The 21,148-nt window shown below is 41.6% G+C and overlaps 1 protein-coding gene across 1 annotated transcript; it reads left to right on the top strand.

Moving 5' to 3' along the window:
- The first annotated feature begins 3,943 nt into the window (after positions 1 to 3,943).
- On the top strand, positions 3,944 to 6,592 carry LOC109882269 (fish-egg lectin-like). Its single transcript, XM_020474375.2, has 5 exons — positions 3,944 to 4,077; positions 4,191 to 4,424; positions 4,602 to 4,819; positions 4,953 to 5,071; positions 6,146 to 6,592. The coding sequence occupies exons 1-5, from the start codon at positions 4,023 to 4,025 to the stop codon at positions 6,285 to 6,287; spliced, it is 768 nt and encodes a 255-aa protein (XP_020329964.2). The 5' UTR covers positions 3,944 to 4,022; the 3' UTR covers positions 6,288 to 6,592.
- Positions 6,593 to 21,148: the final 14,556 nt, after the last annotated feature.

Raw genomic sequence — 21,148 nt, 5'->3', positions numbered from 1 at the left:
GGTATAGGTTAATAGGGTAATAGGTTAATAGGGTAATAGGGTAATAGGTTAATAGGGTAATAGGGTAATAGGTAATAGGGTTAATAGGGTAATAGGTAATAGGGTAATAGGGTAATAGGTTAAGAGGTTAATAGGTTAATAGGGTAATAGGTTAATAGGGTAATAGGTTAATAGGGTAATAGGTTAATAGGGTAATAGGTTAATAGGGTAATAGGGTAATAGGGTAATAGGTAATAGGGTAATAGGTTTAATGGGTAATAGGTTATAGGGTAATAGGGTAATAGGTTAATAGGGTAATAGGGTAATAGGGTAATAGGTAATAGGGTAATAGGGTAATAGGGTAATAGGTTAATAGGGTAATAGGTTAATAGGGTAATAGGTAATAGGGTAATAGGGTAATAGGGTAATAGGGTAATAGGGTAATAGGGTAATAGGGTAATAGGGTAATAGGTTAATAGGGTAATAGGGTAATAGGTTAATAGGGTAATAGGGTAATAGGTAATAGGGTAATAGGTTAATAGGGTAATAGGGTATAGGGTAATAGGGTAATAGGGTAATAGGTTAATAGGTAATAGGGTAATAGGGTAATAGGGTATAGGGTAATAGGGTTAATAGGGTAATAGGGTATAGGTTAATAGGGTAATAGGTTTAATAGGGTAATAGGGTAATAGGGTAATAGGGTAATAGGGTAATAGGGTAATAGGGTAATAGGTTAATAGGGTAATAGGGTATAGGGTAATAGGTTAATAGGGTAATAGGGTAATAGGGTAATAGGTTAATAGGTTAATAGGGTATAGGGGTAATAGGTTAATAGGGTTAATAGGGTAATAGGGTAATAGGGTAATAGGTTAATAGGGTAATAGGTTAATAGGGTAATAGGGTAATAGGGTAATAGGGTAATAGGTTAATAGGGTAATAGGTTAATAGGGTAATAGGGTAATAGGGTAATAGGTTAATAGGGTAATAGGTTAATAGGTTAATAGGGTAATAGGGTAATAGGGTAATAGGTTAATAGGGTAATAGGTAATAGGGTAATAGGGTAATAGGGTAATAGGGTAATAGGGTAATAGGTTAATAGGTAATAGGGTAATAGGTATAGGTAATAGGTTAATAGGGTAATAGGGTAATAGGGTTAATAGGTAATAGGTTAATAGGGTAATAGGTAATAGGTTAATAGGGTAATAGGTAATAGGGTAATAGGTTAATAGGGTAATAGGTTAATAGGTTAATAGGGTAATAGGTTAATAGGGTAATAGGGTAATAGGGTTAATAGGGTAATAGGGTAATAGGGTAATAGGGTAATAGGGTAATAGGTTAATAGGTTAATAGGGTAATAGGTTAATAGGTTAATAGGGTAATAGGGTAATAGGGTAGTAATAGGGTAATAGGTTAATAGGGTAATAGGTTAATAGGGTAATAGGGTAATAGGGTAATAGGGTAATAGGTTAATAGGGTAATAGGTTAATAGGTTAATAGGGTAATAGGGTAATAGGTTAATAGGGTAATAATTCAAGCCTCTTTTTTATTTGTATTTATATACTACAATTTGTTTCTATTTCTATTGGTCTTTGCTACTTCTTTTTAAATGTATAGTTTTACATGTTATGATTATTTATTTGTGTTGTTCCAAATGTCTGAATCAAAATTACAGTTAGTGCAGAATGGTGTTTTTTTGGGGGGGGGGGGGGGGGGGCATTGAAGGGGAGGTTTGCCAAGGGAGCCATACAAGCTAGAACCGCCACTGTATACATACAGCATCTGTAAGGTCCCTCAGTCAAGTATTGAATTTCAAGCACAGATTCAACTATACAGACCAGGGAGCTTTACAAAAGCCTCATAAAAGAGGGCAGTGATTGGTAATTGGGTGACAATGACAAATCAGTTATTGAATATCTCTTTAATTTAACATTAATTTAACTAAAGTGTAATTAAAATTTAGGACAAAACACACATCACGATAAGAGAGACAGCACAACACTATATAGAGACCTAAGACAACAACAGCATGGCAGCAACACATGAAAACACAGCATGGTAGCAACCCAACATGACAACAACATGTTAGCAACACAACATGGCAGCAGCACAGCATGGTAGCAACCCAACATGACAACAACATGTTAGCAACACAACACGGCAGCAGCACAGCATGGTAGCAGCGCAAAGCATGGTACAAACATTATTGGGCAGACAACAGCACAAGGGGCAAGAAGGTAGAGACAACAATACATCACGTGAAGCAGCCACAACTGTCAGTAAGAGTGTCCATGATTGAGTCTTTGAATGAAGAGAATGAAGTATGGTCACGTTAATAATTATGCTGTGGATGATGTTTTAAACCACCCAGACAGAACAAAGATACATTGGTCCTTCTGAACTGAGCTGCAGGACAGGAAGGAAACTGGTTAGTCATTTTAAAACAGCTAGAGTTCAATGGCTGTGATGGGAGAAAACTGAGTATGGATCAACAACATTGTAGTGACTCCACAATAATGACCTGAATTACAGAGTAAAAATTATTATAAAATGTGCAGAACAAAATATTACAAAACATGCATATGTATGCCACAAGGCAACAAACTGAACACAGCAACGGAATACACGTTTTGGCCTAAATGCAAAGCCTTGTGTTTGGGGAAAATCCAACACAACACATCACTGAGTAACTGCCTCCTTATTAAAGCATGGTGGTGGCTGCATCATGGTATGGGTATGCTTGACATTGGCAAAGACTGGGGAATTTTTCAGGATGAAAAGAAACAGGATGAAGCTAAGTACAGGAAAAATCCTAGAGGACAACCTGATCAGTCTGCTTCACACCAGACACTGGGAGAGGAATTCACCTTTCAACAGGACTAACACAAATCTACACTGATTGGTTTATGTCACGGTCATCAAAATGAGGAGACCAAGGCGCAGTGTGGTAAGTGAACATAACTCTTTAATTAAAGAGAGAACACTGAACAGAACTAAACAACAAAACGTGAGGCAATATGGCTAGTGCAGAACAGGCAACTAAACATAGAATAACAACCTACAAAATACCCAAGGAATATGGCTACCTAAATATGGTCCCTGATCAGAGACAACGATAAACAGCTGCCTCTGATTGAGAACAAATCTAGGCAACCATTGACATATAAACAGCTAGACTAGATAACCCCTAGACATACAAAAACCCTAGACAATACAAAGCTAAACAAACCACCCTTGTCACAATCTGACCTAACCAAATCATAAAGAAAACAAAGATAACTAAGGTCAGGGTGTGACACGTACCAAGAAGACAGTGAATGTTCCTGAGTGGCCAAGTTACAGTTTTGAGTTAAGTCTGCTTGAAACTCTATGGCAACACTTGCAAATTGCGGTCTTGCCATGATCCACAACATCTTTACACAAACTATATGACCTAGTGTGGCCTAGCCTAAACCACAAAAACCATCCCAAGACCATTATTTCTCCCCCAGCAAACTTTATAGTTGGCAATATGCATTCGGGCAGGTAGCTTTCACCTGGCATCCGCCAAACCCAGATTCATCTGTCGGACTGCCACCTCAATTACCTCGACTACCTGTGCCACCCCCCTGTACCGGTACCCCCTCGAAATAGCCTCGCTACTGTTATTTTACTGCTTAATACTTATTTATTTCAACTGCATTGTTGGTTAAGGACTTGTTGTATTTGGCACATATACACTTTGTAAATACTATGTGAAGAAATCCAAGTTGGGTGTGGACTTTCTATAGGCACTGTTTGTATTTCAAAATGTAAACATGGCAAATGCATATTACAATGTAAACACAGAAAACATGAGAAGAACAAAGGAATGATCTTTGTCATCAGGTGGCAATAACACAACCCTTCTCTCTGACGGACACCCTCAAGTCTTTGTTAAACAGGTGGAACAGGAAGCCATCATTGGTGAAAGGTATGTGCAAGGCTATAAAAGCTCAAAGCCCTGCAAGGGGACGATTGAAGTCTGGTTTACAACCAAACGTATACTGTAGATCTACAGAGACATCATGAGAGTCACTGCAGCCGTCCTATTGGTCCTCTGTCTCCTGGCCATCAGTCATGGTAAGTTACCATCATCTGAAACATGCTTGCTCAATATGGAGTTGATGAAGTTTGCTCCATAATGTCATCCTCCTTGTTGTCTGTGTGCTCAACTCATGTCTTTGTCTCCATAGCATGGGACTGTCAGGAGGTAGTAAACATCAAGAATCTGATGCAGATCGATGCAGGACTGGGGCAAGTGGTTGCAACAGACACAAGTCAAATCCCCTACTACCTGGTAGGTGATAAATGGATCCGCCTGCCTGGTTCCCTGAAGCATATCACTGTAGGACCAGCAGGGATCTGGGGTGTCAACAAGGACTATGCCATCTACAAGTATGTGGCCGGTAACTGGGTGCAAGCTGCAGGTTAGTGGAGAGAATTACTCAATATTTATCCAGATGACACCTTCTTTTTAGCTTTCCTGATATCATCAGGCTGTTGAAAAAAAAAATATTGTAAACTTGTATGTCATTTGGCAGTACTCACAGATATGTGCTCCTTGTTTACTTGTCCGTCTGTCTGTCTGTCTTTGTGGTCTTCAGGCCTTCTGAAACAGTTGGATGCTGGAGGTGAACAGTTTATTGTGGGGGCCAACATGGACGATACTCCATTCTGTCTGACACATAGTGCCACAGTTGGCTACAAGGGTCCAGGCTCACCTCTTCCATGGACAGGATTGCCAGGAGCTGTGAAGTACTACAGCTGTGGACCCTTTGGGTGCTGGGCAGTCAACAAGAATGACGATATCTTCTTAATGAGTGTAAGATCTGGGAAAGAGTGTGAGAGCTGGAGCAGAGTAGTAGAGGATGGAGAGTGTCAGTTATTCTAAAACTGTTTCATATTATAACTGTTGAAATTGTCCTAAACACCTGATTAAATCTGTTTGCTTCCAGTTGAATCAAGACTGTCAAAACAACGGGTGGAGTCACATAGACGGCAAGCTTTCCATGATTGAGGTGGCAACTGATGGTCGCGTCTTTGGGGTCAACTCTGCAGGCCAAGTTTATACCAGGTAAGGTTACTACTGAACTATGTGTATAATAATGGTATACCTTTAATTATAATTATTATCCTTACTGTACTTGCTTTGTGAAGCAACTAAAATACTGTAGATACATGAATAAAATCAGTCAAATATAATCAGATCTAAACTTATAGGACTTATAAAGACATGTGTAGACATTGTACTTAAAAGTATTTAAAAGTGGAATGTCCTGTAAAGCTACAGTTTGGGATAAAAACAACAACTTCCCAGACACCCCACCACTTGTTTTGGTAAACAGCTGAGGAATGTAGTTAGAGACATGTAACCACTCTCAAATTCTTACATGGAGCTACGGATGCAAAGACAGATCAATTATTTGTTTAAAAAAAAATTGTAACATGTTTTTTAAAGCTATACATTGTTTGTTTACAATAACATTGTGTTCTAACTATTGAGGAAAAGCTTACATTTTAGCTTCTGATGTGGTTGAATAAAGCTCAAGAGGCAGAAGTTATATTCTTCAAAAATCTATGGCTATATTCAGTATATACATATGAGATGAGTATGTAAACAAAGTGGCATAGTTAAAGTGGCTAGTGATACATGTATTACATAAGGATGCAGTCGATGATATAGAGTACAGTATATTCATCTCATATGCATACGTATATACTGTACTCTATATCATCGACTGCATCCTTATGTAATAAATGTATCACTAGCCACTTTAACTATGCCACTTGGTTTAAATACTCATCTCATATGTATATACTGTACTCGATACCATCTACTGTATCTTGCCTATGCTGCTCTGTACCATCACTCATTCATTTATCCTTATGTACATATTCTTTATCCCCTTACAATGTGTATAAGACAGTCGTTTTGGAATTGTTAGTTAGATTACTTGTTGGTTATTACTGCATTGTCGGAACTAGAAGCACAAGCATTTCGCTACACTCGCATTAACATCTGCTAACCATGTGTATGTGACAAATAAAATTTGATTTGATTTGATTTGATGAGTTATTACAGTCCAAAAATGGATGTACTTAAAGAAATGGATAAGCTTTAAAACATGAACCTCTTTCTTCAACACAGAGACGGCATCACAGCCAGTAAACCAGAGGGCACTGGATGGAGCAATATCCCAATGTCCATGCTCATGGGCCACGTGACCTACGACCTGGGCCATCTTTGGGTCATCTCCAAGTCTGGAGTCACCATGGTGTGCACACCTTAGCCTCTCCTCTGCATCTGATGGCCGTTCGGGATCTCTCTAAAGTTCACTTGCTAACTCATTTATCTCTCTTTCTGGAACAGCCTTCTGCTTGCGATTGCCCAACATTAGTTCATAAGAATCGTTCATTCTAAAACCTACTACTCTAACTATACTTTTCAGTACTTTATCTCTGTCAATAGTAATCACTGATCTTCATGATCTTGCTTCAGAGGTTATTCATAGAGATGGATGGAATCCCTTTCAATGCTTATTATCTCATTATATAATCATTTCCCGCAAAAATAAAGCATTCAGTTTGAAGCTATTGTAATTTACGTGTTTCTTTGTTTTCATATTGAACAGGGGGATTTTAGTTGCTCTGCCAGTGACAATTTTAGCATGTACATCTTGGTGGGGCAAACTCAACAAATTGTTTGAGATACAGTCCAGCAAAGCCACTACACAACACAACATTAAACCAGTGGTGGAAAAAGTACTTCATTGTCATACTTGAGTAAAAGTAAAGATACCTTACTTTTACCTCAAGTAAAAGTGAAAGTCACCAAGTAAAATACTACTCGATTAAAAGTCTAAAAGTATTTGGTTTGAAATATACTTAAGTAATACAAGTAAATGGAATAGCTAAAATATTGATAAGTATCAAAAGTAAAAGTAAAAATTCCTTATTTTAAGTTAACCAGACAACACAATAAAAAAATGTACAGATCGCTAGGGGCATACTCTAACACTCAGACAACATTTATAAACGATGCATGTGTGTCCACCAGATCAGAGGCAGTAAGGATGACCAGGGATGTTCTCTGATAAGGGTGTGAATCGAACCATTTACTTTTGGGTGCCAGAGAATATGTATGGAGTAAAAAGTACATTGTTTTTTTTAGGAATGTAGTGAAGTAAAAGTACAAGTTGGCAAAAATATAAATGATAAAGTCAAGTACAGATACCAAAAAAATGACTTAAGTAGTACATTAAAGTATTTTTACTTAAGTACTTTACACCACTGCATTAAACAATCCATTAATTGCAGTATAAGGGTGACAGACAGTGCCCACATACTGTTAGGGCTCACATAAAGCTATCCAGAGAGCAGAGCTTTCCTTTCTGCACCATGGAGTGAATCCTTACCACCAATACACCTGGCTCTCAGCGGAGCCTGGCAACCTGGTCTCAGAGAAATTCATATTCTGTATGTAAATCCGAGACCACTATTTAGTATGATATGTTACATATGTTACAACCTAACGTTAGCTAGACGGCTAATGTTAGATAGGCTAGGTTAGGGATTAAGTTTAGGATTAAGGTTAAAGGGTTAAGGTTAGGGGAAGGGTTAGCTAAAAGGTTTAAGGTTAGGGGAAGGGTTAGCTAACATGTTAAGTAGTTGTGAAGTACCTAATAAATAGTAAGTAGTTGCAGTAGCTAATTAGCTAAATTGCTAAAGCTAGCCGTGAAGAGATTCAAACGCGTTATACGCCCACCCATCCACCCAGACTTAAGTAATCATATGTCAAACCAAACCTAACATATCATACTAATTTGAGTGTCCCAGACTTACGTTTATGAGACCAGGCTGTGCATCGTCTGGCAGCAATACAGTTAATTCGGCATAATTCACTGCATTTTATAAAAACAGCTGATATGGCAGAATCTACGGATTCCTTGTGGATTTGTGTAACTCGATAATCACATTCTGCGTCAATAATAGTGAATGCCGACATGAGTTTAGGCTTTTGAACCATACACAAACGTGACATTTATGTTCAGTAAATTCATAATGTTTGTTCTGATCATTAGCCAACGAGCTGCGACGAAGTAGGCCTATTCCTTCAGTACTTTCAAAATGGACACCGCCAGAAATTCAGATGTTATTTCAGATAAATTCAGCAATGTGATGAGTCCTTAATTTCACTCTTCTTTAAAATCACCACAGACAGATACACAGAGAGAGAGAGAGAGATAGGCATTTGTGGTCTAAAAAGGAAGGGAAATACAATCACGAGGATCCACTATTATAGGATATATCTCTCTCGACTCACAGACAGCGCATTGAGCAAACAAAACAACCCTTGCAAAATCAACTGGAATTACATGGGTCTGTTAATGAACATTTTGTTGAAAACAAATATTTGAATGGAAAGAGACTGTCACTGGCAAACATGGTTACAGACCCAACAACATTGTTTTGTATCCCCTCCTCATGGTTACAGACCCAAAAACTGTAACGGTTTTCCTCCTCGTCTGAAGAGGGATCGGACCAAAATGCAGCGTGGTTAGAGTTCAACATGTTTAATCAAGACCATACACAAGAAAATAACAAAATACAAAACAACAAATGTGAAAACTGAAACAGTCCTATCTGGTGCAATGACACAAAGACAGAAGACAACCACCCACAAAATACCCAAAGAACATGGCTGCCTAAATATGGTTCCCAATCAGAGACAATTATAGACAGCTGCCTCTAATTAAGAACCAATCTAGGCAACCATAGACATACAAAACTACCTAGAAAGGAAACAGCCCCATAAACATACAAAACCCCTAGACCCGACAAACACATAAATCCCCCATGTCACACCCTGACCTAACCAAAATAATAAAGAAAACAAAGATAACTAAGGCCAGGGGGTGACAACAACAGTGTATAGTGTCCCCTCCTCATGGTTACAGACCCAACAACAGTGTATAGTGTCCCCTCCTCATGGTTACAGACCCAACAACAGTGTATAGTGTCCCCTCCTCATGGTTACAGACCCAACAACAGTGTATAGTGTCCCCTCCTCATGGTTACAGACACAACAACATTGTATAGTGTCCCCTCCTCATGGTTACAGACACAACAACATTATATAGTATCCCCTCCTCATGGTTACGGACCAAACAACATTGTATAGTGTCCCCTCCTCATGGTTACGGACCAAACAACATTGTATAGTGTCCCCTCCTCATGGTTACGGACCCAACAACAGTGTATAGTGTCCCCTCCTCATGGTTACAGACACAACAACAGTGTATAGTGTCCCCTCCTCATGGTTACAGACACAACAACATTATATAGTATCCCCTCCTCATGGTTACAGACCCAACAACATTGTATAGTGTCCCCTCCTCATGGTTACAGACACAACAACAGTGTATAGTGTCCCCTCCTCATGGTTACAGACACAACAACATTGTATAGTGTCCCCTCCTCATGGTTACGGACCAAACAACATTGTATAGTGTCCCCTCCTCATGGTTACGGACCCAACAACATTGTATAGTGTCCTCTCCTCATGGTTACAGACCCAACAACATTATATAGTATCCCCTCCTTATGGTTACAGACCCAACAACATTATATAGTATCCCCTCCTCATGGTTACAGACCCAACAACATTATATAGTATCCCCTCCTCATGGTTACAGACCCAACAACATTGTATAGTGTCCCCTCCTCATGGTTACAGACCCAACAACATTGTATAGTGTCCCCTCCTCATGGTTACAGACCCAACAACATTATATAGTATCCCCTCCTCATGGTTACAGACCCAACAACATTGTATAGTGTCCCCTCCTCATGGTTACAGACCCAACAACATTGTATAGTGTCCCCTCCTCATGGTTACAGACCCAACAACATTATATAGTATCCCCTCCTCATGGTTACAGACCCAACAACATTGTATAGTGTCCCCTCCTCATGGTTACAGACCCAACAACATTGTATAGTGTCCCCTCCTCATGGTTACAGACCCAACAACATTATATAGTATCCCCTCCTCATGGTTACAGACCCAACAACATTGTATAGTGTCCCCTCCTCATGGTCAGACCCAACAACATTGTATAGTGTCCCCTCCTCATGGTTACAGACCCAACAACATTGTATAGTGTCCCCTCCTCATGGAGAAAAACACCTGAGCAAATTATAATACACAAAGTAAGCAAAACAATTAAATGCATCATTGCGACATCACCTAAAATAATGAACAAGATACTAATGAGATAGACCTATATATACAATATAACAATTGAGATGTACAAAATACAGTATAAGGGAAAAAGTTGTGGATAAGAGGGAAGCCATCATTTTGTTTAAGACATTATTGAGCGAGGGTAACGTTCGTCATCGGTGGAAGAAGGTGAGGACCAATGCGCAGCACGTGTTCATCTTTTTAATAAAGTAAACTGAACACTGAATAACAAAACAACAAAGAAACAACAGGAACAGTTCTGTCTGGTGGAGACACACAAAGACTGAAAACAACCGGAACAGTTCTGTCTGGTGGAGACACACAAAGACTGGAAACAACCGGAACAGTTCTGTCTGGTGGAGACACACAAAGACTGGAAACAACCGGAACAGTTCTGTCTGGTGTCGACACACAAAGACTGAAAACAACCGGAACAGTTCTGTCTGGTGGAGACACACAAAGACTGGAAACAACCGGAACAGTTCTGTCTGGTGTCGACACACAAAGACTGGAAACAACCGGAACAGTTCTGTCTGGTGTCGACACACAAAGACTGGAAACAACCGGAACAGTTCTGTCTGGTGTCGACACACAAAGACTGGAAACAACCGGAACAGTTCTGTCTGGTGTCGACACACAAAGACTGGAAACAACCGGAACAGTTCTGTCTGGTGTCGACACACAAAGACTGGAAACAACCGGAACAGTTCTGTCTGGTGGAGACACACAAAGACTGGAAACAACCGGAACAGTTCTGTCTGGTGTCGACACACAAAGACTGAAAACAACCGGAACAGTTCTGTCTGGTGGAGACACACAAAGACTGGAAACAACCGGAACAGTTCTGTCTGGTGTCAACACACAAAGACTGAAAACAACCGGAACAGTTCTGTCTGGTGGAGACACACAAAGACTGAAAACAACCACCCACAAAACACAATTGAAAACAGGCTACCTAAATATGGTTCTCAATCAGGGACAACGATTGACAGCTGCCTCTGATTGAGAACCAAACCAGGCCAAACACAGAAATAGAAAATTATAGAAAAACTAACATAGACAATCCACCCAACTCATGCCCTGACCATACTAAAACAAAAGACAAAACAAAGGAACTCCGGTCAGAACGTGACAGCGAGTTTAAATGGACGTAGTTGATAATATGCCTATTTGTTTCAGCACTTTTGAAATGGACAGCAACAGAATGGGCCGATCTTACTGAATTCTCCCTATACACCAAGTCAGAACCATAGGATAAATAACGGGGGCATAGAAGCAGACAATAAAAGCGCTTACAATATTCAATGATGACAGTTCTTTAAAACAGGCAATTGGCTACAAATGCACCACCCATCAGTTTCATATCTCCCTGGCATACTACATAATTTATGCAGCAGTTTACAATAAATATTTGTGGACACCATTGTTGTGCTGTGCTCACTTGAACAGGAATGTGGCGTGGGAGTCCCTCTTGTGGGCAAACTTTGTCATTAAAGTATGGCATTCTCTGGATGAAGTCATGCTGGATTGATGCATGACCAATGATTTCAACCTTTTCTAGCCCATAGTGTTGCATGTGAATGTTTATCCTTTTAAGCTTGATAATGAGACCCTTTCAGACAGATGTTTTCCATCCTTAAACACAGACTTGGACCACACACCCTCTCCACCGAATAGCCGGCAGGGGAAGCAAAATAGTCGTTGCTTTGCGGCACTTGCAGTTAGCCATCGATTCCTTACAAACCACTCATTGTTGAATTTGCGATTTCCGACTTCTTGTGTAATGTTTATGTCCAATGGCCGATGAGCACAGAGATGTTTTATTTATAATGTATCTTCATATGATAAGGTTTGAAAAGGATTTCCCAGTACATTGGCAATGTGATTCATAATGAGGACTGCTTGTCTAGCTAGCTAGCATGCTAGCTAAGATTTTGAAAGTATGATGTTGACATGATCAGTCGAAGCAAAGCTACGGTATAACTTGTTTTGACGTCATTTTTATCTGAACCAAACATAGACATCTATGACTGGTTCAGATTTTGGTTGGGACCGGACTAAAAACCAACTTCGGTGGACATAGAAATCAAGGCCGGTCCAGACAGGAACAAAAAAAGATGTCCAAAAGGTGTCGGCATTTATCTGTGTTTACTGGGGTGTAGCCTACAGTGTTGCTTCAAACTGCGTTTTATGAATGGCCATCTATATGGTAGGCCTACCATTGTGAAACACCAAAAAAAGAACATCGGGTCCAACAGGACCAAAAAAAGACATCCAGAGGACATTGGCGTCGGCCCGTGCTTACTAGGGTGTAGCGTACCATGTAGGCCATCAAAGGAAATGTATAAATAATGTGTTAGGCCCACTGTTTGTAAAACAGGCTGTTGTGTCATACATTTTATCTCCTGCCTGTAGACTACAGAAAAGGCTATATACTATTTCTACCATATACTATATCCAGGTACGGGATCAAGCGCGTGAACCAACATTTTTTATGGGCTTAATCATAGAATTACATATACAGTCCCTAAGGATCTCTGTGGGTCTAGTCAAAAATATATTTTATTTAAGTTATATGTTTAACAAATATGTTACATTTTACTGTGGAATAAACACAACAAATCAATATTTTTTCATCTGATTGTCAAACTATAATTTCAAAGGGCTCCTTCATAGGCCACCCGCACATGTTTATCCACTTGCAAGATATTTCCAGCTTCCAAATAGTGGTGATTGGAAAGAGACATGTTTTTCACAAAACACCAAAAGGTTTCATGTCAAATTTGGCTACTGTCACTAGGGCAGAATTTATGCGTCCACTGCTGTTGCTGCGCGTTTCGGTGCCGGCCACTCATCTCTGCCTTGGCAAAATGTCAATGTTCTCGTTGAACCACATCGTATTTGAGTGTAGGCTATACCATTATTTTTCAAGTTCATTCGCCATTCATTTGTCATGTCTCTAACATGCGGTAATCATAAAAAGTTGTGTAATAGCCTAGAGTTTTTGTGAATGGCTCATGTCTCACCCTGGTTCTATCTGCTACATCATTTATGTTGGTGGAGAGTCACAGCGATGCCAACAGAGGGGCCGCTGGGAATGAACATGCTAAATATTTTGTACCCCTGCCTTATCACAGGGCGACATCAGTGCTCACAAAAAGAGCCCATGTGCCACTGGTTGAGAGCAATTGTAATGGTTTTTGGGCAGAATTACATTAGTTTTTTTTCCCACCCCTATGTGTAGTTAAAAGACAAATCTGAGTGTGAACAGCTCATTTACATTTTCAGGCAAGTGGTCCAATCTTCAGGTAACCAAAAAAATACTCCTGACTTGGTGCCAGCAGGTGCCTTTCAGACATTAATGTAAATCCCTGATGTGCATGAAGCACGTGACCTACGACCTGGGTCGTCTTTGGGCCGTCTCCATGTCTGGCTTCACCATGCAGTGCACACATTGAGAATAAATAGTAGTGGGCAAAAACATCCATCATTCTGTATAAACAAGGCATTTGAGAATGCAGTCCTTGTCACAGCACATCATCTCTCATATTACATCATGATCATAGCTCGATCTACCATCAGTGTCCAATAACTAGGCACTCAGTCAATGTTCTAATGTTCGTAGTTCAATGTTAGATGAGCAATCAGCATCCCATAACTACGCAGCATAATAGGCATCCCATAACTAGTCATCAATCAATGTTCAAATAGTCCGGTCACAGACACGACATAAACACCTTACCTAAATGTACACTTTAAAACATTTCACTTGGGAAAAGTCCAGTGAGCTTCGATATGGCTGTAATTAAAATTGGGTAATTGTTCAGCTGACATGGAATACTCCATCAACCCAATGATTTCTGCTCAATGTAAAACAATTTTGAACTTAAATATTGAAGTTTGCCTTTGCAACACAGAGAGCTGAGTTGATCAAACAAGAGAGTATAATTTGCTGAGACTGACAACTTTACAAATCTAGTTTGGCTGAAAATACATGTCTCATTAACATATTTCCCAGTGTGCTACCACTGAAATAACAGCCAACTCTTATCAATGTTGATATTCCCTGTAGGGTTGTGATTCGTTGTGGTTAAATGAAAAGCAACAGATTTGGTTTCCCTCCCTGTTTCGGCAGCCTCCCTGAATGTCCATCCGACACTCTAAAATGTAGACGACTGTCTTTAGCAAATTCTCTTCTTACCAGTGATAAACAAATTATTCACCAGATTTGTCCGTTGTGTTAGATCTGATCAAATGCCACTTGTCAAAACAACAGGGTTCGTGGCGCATATGCAGTTGATGATGTGTTAGTTCAAAAAATACACGTAATCTGAGTACATTAGCTTTTCAATGGATCACAAACTGTTTCTGCATATTGACGAGCAATTTTTTTTTTGTACTATAAATGGAACTAACAGAAATCGTGAAAACGGGTTTGCCCTGTCTAGACTAGTGAGATTGTTGTATCTGTTTATCTGGTCTGTGGTTACTCAGAACAGGTTTCATAGAAGCCACAGTCTTGTCGTGCCTGGAGAAATAGTTATAACATTCCATTCCATTTCAACATGATACTGATACAAGAGATTGACAAAACAGCGTTGCTTTTCCCTTTAAGTTGCAGCAGTATCAGTTAGGTAATGGGGCAGTAGCAGTTAGATAGCGGGGCAGTAGCAGTTAGGTAGCGGGGCAGTAGCAGTTAGGTAGCGGGGCAGTAGCAGTTAGGTAGCGGGGCAGTAGCAGTTAGGTAGCGGGGCAGTAGCAGTTAGGTAGCGGGGCAGTAGCAGTTAGGTAGCGTGGCAGTAGCAGTTAGGTAGCGGGGCAGTAGCGGTTAGGTAATGGGGCAGCAGCAGTTAGGTAGCGGGGCAGTAGCAGTTAGGTAGCGGGGCAGTAGCAGTTAGGTAGCGGGGCAGTAGCAGTTAGGTAGTGGGGCAGTAGCAGTTAGGTAGTGGGGCAGTAGCAGTTAGGTAGCGGGGCAGTAGCAGTTAGGTAGCGGGGCAGTAGCAGTTAGGTAGGGGGGCAGCAGCGGTTACGAAGTTAATCATTAGTGAGGAACCAGAAAAGCCTGTCTCGGTCCAGCCTCCCATCAACTCTTTCTTATCCAGGTGGAACAGGAAGCCATCATTGCTTTTAAAGCTGTGTGCAGGGCTATTAAAGCGCAAAGCCCTGCAAGGAGACGATTGAAGTCTGGTGTAAAATCTCAATTTATACTGTAGATCTACAGAGACATTATGAGAGCTACTGCAGCCGTCCTATTGGTCCTCTGTCTCCTGGTCATCAGTCACGGTAAGTTACCATCATCTGAAACATGCTTGATCAACTTGGAATTGATCGAGATTCTATTGGTGCAATCTACCCATATGTCTTTGTCTCTATAGCCTGGGACTGTCAGGAGCTAGTGGAGATCAAGAATCTGATGCAGATTGATGTAGCCCTTGCAAGTGATTGCAACGGACACAATTAAAATGTCCTACTTCCCGGTAGATGAGAAATGGGTCTGCCTGTCTGGTTCCCTGAAGCATATCACTGTAGGACCAGCAGGGATCTGGGGTATCAGCAAGGCAGACTTAATCTACAAGTATGTGGCTGGTAACTGGGTGCAAGCTGCAGGTTAGTGGAGAGCATTACTAAATATTTATCCAGAGGACACCTGATTCCACAAACATACATATTTTTGTCCTCCCACTAGCCGGAATCAACTTCTTGCACATCGAGACAACCAATACATACCTGTTGCTAGTCAAGAACTTGTTTGGTTCCTCTCACCTTTGTGATCTGTTCCTTCTCACTCCATCTGACCTGTGACCTGGGCCGAAATCCTCTCTCCTCCTTAATCCACGCCTGTCCTCCCTTATCTGTGACTGAAACCAGACATTTGTCCTGTGCTTCCCCCCTTAGGATCCATGAGATTCAACAATAACATGTTTGGACAGAATGTAAACTTTCTTCATTCCCATGTCTCAGTCAACAACTTTCTAAACACCTACAGTACCAGTCAAAAGTTAGGACACATCTACTCATTCAAGGGTTTTTCTTTAGTTGAACTATTTTCTACATTGTAGAATAATAGTGAAGACATCAAAACTGTTAAATACCACATATGGAATTGTGTAATTACCAAAAAAGTGTTAAACAAATCAAAATATATATAATATTTTAGATTCTTCAAAGTAGTATCACATAGTGATCCAAGATGGCAACCCGCCTCACCCAATGTGATACGCTATTTTTTTGGGACCTTACAGCTAGAACCTCCATCAGAAGCTAGCCATCAGATGCTAATCAGCTAATTAGCTACTAGCTAGTTAGTCATTGTTAGCCACGGCTAGCGGCCTTTACCTCTAGCTCAGACACCAGCCGCTTTTACCTTGGATAATACCCGCCAGTCTGCTCAGTGCGATATCAACCCTGAGAATATTGGACTGCTTTTCTCCACCATTACTCTAGATTACTCCATTACTGGACCATTACTCCAGATCACCACAGCTAGCTAGCTGCTACCGACTGGCCCAGCCCCGAAGCTAGCCTTTGAGCCAGGCCCATCTCCCGGCCTGCCCAGTGGACCCTATGATCACTCGGCTACACAACTGATGCCCCCCGGACTCTTCACTAGCATGACTAGAAGTCACTACATCGCTGGATTCCTGCCGTAAGCTCTGAACCTTTGCATCGGATCATCGCAACTAGCTAGCTTCTACCGAGTGGCTATAGTGGCTAACACCCTTGTCCCGAAGCTAGCACCAGTTAGCCCCGAGCCAGGGGCATCTCCCAGCTAGCAAACAAAATTACTCCAGCTAAAATACCTCTTTTGCCAATTGGCCTGGACCCTTTGTCGACACAGAGCCCCGCCGATCCATCACGTCTGGTCTGCCGACGTAATTTCGTCCGATGTTCCCTCAACCGGCCCTTGTCGGACATCGGTGAAGACGCTTCTGCTAGCCCTGGCCTGCTAACCTTTATGAGCGCTGTGTCTCCCGCTTGCTAGCGTAGTAACGACTTCCCTGTTTCATTTATTGCTGTTCACTGGACCCTATGATGCCTGGCTCCATAGCTGATGCCTGCTGGACTGTTCATTACGGTACTCCATTTTGTTTGTTTTGTTTACCTGTCGGCCCCAGACTTCGAACTCAGGCCCTGTGTGTAGTTAACTGACCCTCTCTGCCCATTCATCGCCATTTTACCTGTTGTTGTTGTCTTAGCTGATTAGCTGTTGCTGTCTTACCCATTGTTGTCTTAGCTAGCTCTCCCAATCAACACATGTGATTGCTTTATGCCTCGCTTTATGTCTCTCTCTAATGTCAATATGGCTTGTAAACAGTTTTTTAGGGTAGTTATCATTGTTTTATTTTACTGCGGAGCCCCTAGCCCCACTCAACATGCCTCAGATACCGCTTTTCCCCCCACAAATGGGGTGACCTCAACTAGCATATCTAGCACCTCCAGAGATGCAACCTCTCTTATTGTCACTCAATGCCTAGGTTTACCTCCACGGTACCCGCAACCTACCAAACCCCTGTCTGTACATTATGCCCTGAATCTTTTCTACCATGCCCATAAATCTGCTCCTTTTATTCTCTGTCCCCAACGCAATAGACGACCAGATTTGATAGCCTTTAGCTGTAAATCAAATCAAATGTATTTATATATCCCTTAGATCAGCTGATATCTCAAAGTGCTGTGCAGATACCCAGCCTAAAACCCCAAACAGCAAGCAATGCAGGTGTAGAAGCACGGTGGCTAGGAAAAACTCCCTACAAAGGCCAAAACCTAGGAAGGAACCTAGAGAGGAACCAGGCTATGTGGGGTGGCCAGTCCTCTTCTGGCTGTGCCGGGTGGAGATTATAACAGAACATGGCCAAGATGTTCAAATGTTCATAAATGACCAGCATGGTCGAATAATAATAAGGCAGAACAGTTGAAACTGGAGCAGCAGCACGGCCAGGTGGACTGAGGAAGTTAAGGAGTCATCATGTCAGGTAGTCCTGGGGCATGGTCCTAGGGCTCAGGTCCTCCGAGAGAGAGAAAGAGAGAATTAGAGAGAGCACACTTAAATTCACACAGGACACCGAATAGGACAGGAGAAGTACTCCAGATATAACAAACTGACCCTAGCCCCCCGACACATAAACTACTGCAGCATAAATACTGGAGGCTGAGACAGGAGGGGTCAGGAGACACTGTGGCCCCATCCGAGGACACCCCCGGACAGGGCCAAACAGGAAGGATATAACCCCACCCACTTTTCCAAAGCACAGCCCCCACACCACTAGAGGGATATCTTCAACCACCAACTTACCATCCTGAGACAAGGCTGAGTATAGCCCACAAAGATCTCTGCCACGGCACAACCCAAGGGGGGGCGCCAACCAAGACAGGATGACCACATCAGAGAATCAACCCACTCAGGTGACGCACCCCTTCCAGGGACGGTATGAGAGAGCCCCAGTAAGCCAGTGACTCAGCCCCTGTAATAGGGTTAGAGGCAGAGAATCCCAGTGGAAAGAGGGGAACCGGCCAGGCAGAGACAGCAAGGGCGGTTCGTTGCTCCAGAGCCTTTCCGTTCACCTTCCCACTCCTGGGCCAGACTACACTCAATCATATGACCCACTGAAGAGATGAGTCTTCAGTAAAGACTTAAAGGTTGAGACCGAGTTTGCGTCTTTGACATGAGTAGGCAGACCGTTCCATAAAATGGAGCTCTATAAGAGAAAGCACTGCCTCCAGCTGTTTGCTTAGAAATTCTAGGGACAATTAGGAGGCCTGCGCCTTGTGACCGTAGCGTACGTGTAGGTATGTACGGCAGGACCAAATCAGAGTGATAGGTAGGAGCAAGCCCATGTAATGCTTTGTAGGTTAGCAGTAAAACCTTGAAATCAGCCCTTGCTTTGACAGGAAGCCAGTGTAGGGAGGCTAGCACTGGAGTAATATGATCACATATTTTGGTTCTAGTCAGGATTCTAGCAGCCGTATTTAGCACTAACTGAAGTTTATTTAGTGCTTTATCCGGGTAGCCGGAAAGTAGAGCATTGCAGTAGTCTAACCTAGAAGTGACAAAAGCATGGATTCATTTTTCTGCATCATTTTTGGACAGAAAGTTTCTGATTTTTGCAATGTTACGTAGATGGAAAAAAGCTGTCCTTGAAATGGTCTTGATATGTTCTTCAAAAGAGAGATCAGGGTCCAGAGTAACGCCGAGGTCCTTCAGAGTTTTATTTGAGACGACTGTACAACCATTAAGGGCAATTTTGGGGCTTCACCATGTTTCATTGAAATGTACAGCTGTGTGTCATCCGCATAGCAATGAAAGTTAACATTATGTTTTCGAATGACATCCCCAAGAGGTAAAATATATAGTGAAAACAATAGTGGTCCTAAAACGGAACCTTGAGGAACACCGAAATTTACAGTTGATTTGTCAGAGGACAAACCATTCACAGAGACAAACTGATATCTTTCTGACAGATAAGATCTAAACCAGGCCAGAACTTGTCCGTGTAGACCAATTTGGGTTTCCAATCTCTCCAAAAGAATGTGGTGATCGATGGTATGAAAAGCAGCACTAAGGTCTAGGAGCACGAGGACAGATGCAGAGCCTCGGTCTGATGCCATTAAAAGGTCATTTAACACCTTCACAAGTGCAGTCTCAGTGCTATGATGAAAAACCAGACTGAAGCATTTCGTATACATTGTTTGTCTTCAGGAAGGCAGTGAGTTGCTGCGCAACAGCCTTTTCAAAAAAAATTGAGAGGAATGGAAGATTCGATATAGGCTGATAGTTTTTTATATTTTCTGGGTCAAGGTTTGGCTTTTTCAAGAGAGGCTTTCTTACTGCCACTTTTAGTGAGTTTGGTACACATCCGGTGGATAGAGAGCCGTTTATTATGTTCAACATAGGAGGGCCAAGCACAGGAAGCAGCTCTTTCAGTAGTTTAGTTGGAATAGGGTCCAGTATGCAGCTTGAAGGTTTAGAGGCCATGATTATTTTCATCATTGTGTCAAGAGATATAGTACTAAAACACTTGAGCGTCTCTCTTGACCCTAGGTCCTGGCAGAGTTGTGCAGACTCAGGACAACTGAGCTTTGAAGGAATACGCAGATTTAAAGAGGAGTCCGTAATTTGCTTTCTAATAATCATGATCTTTTCCTCAAAGAAGTTCATGAATTTATCACTGCTAAAGTGAAAGCCATCCTCTCTTGGGGAATGCTGCTTTTTAGTTAGCTTTGAGACAGTATCAAAAAGGAATTTCGGATTGTTCTTATTTTCAATTAAGTTAGAAAAATAGGATGATCGAGCAGCAGTAAGGGTTCTTCGGTACTGCACGGTACTGTCTTTCCAAGCTAGTCGGTGTGGCGCCATTTCCGTTCCAATTTTCTGGAAGCTTGCTTCAGAGCTCGGGTATTTTCTGTGTACCAGGGAGCTAGTTTCTTATGAGAAATGTTTTTAGTTTTTAGGGGTGCAACTGCATCTAGGGTATTGCGCAAGGTTAAATTGAGTTCTTCAGTTAGGTGGTTAACTGATTATTGTCCTCTGGCGTCCTTGGGTAGACAGACGGAATCTGGAAGGACATCAAGGAATCTTTGTGTTGTCTGTGAATTTATAGCACGACTTTTGATGTTCCTTGGTTGGGGTCTGAGCAGATTAATCATTGCAAATTGAAAACCCTAGTCATTGGCGACTCCATTACCCACGGTATTAAACGTAAAAAGAATTATCCAGCGATCATACACTGATTACCAGGGGGTAGGGAAACCGAAGGCTCATCTGGAAAGGGTGCTGGCTAAGTCTAAAACGGGCGTGTGTAGAGAGTATAGGGATATTGTTATCCACGTCTGACCCAGAAAATATTAAAAACTATCGGCCTATATCATTCGGCCTAGGACCATGCCTCAGGACAACCTGGCATGATG

Source organism: Oncorhynchus kisutch, unplaced genomic scaffold (genome assembly GCF_002021735.2).
Source record: "Oncorhynchus kisutch isolate 150728-3 unplaced genomic scaffold, Okis_V2 scaffold1299, whole genome shotgun sequence".
NCBI lineage: Eukaryota > Metazoa > Chordata > Actinopteri > Salmoniformes > Salmonidae > Oncorhynchus > Oncorhynchus kisutch.
The sequence above is the reverse complement of the archived record's forward strand: the minus strand, read 5'-3'. Positions and strand labels throughout refer to the sequence as shown.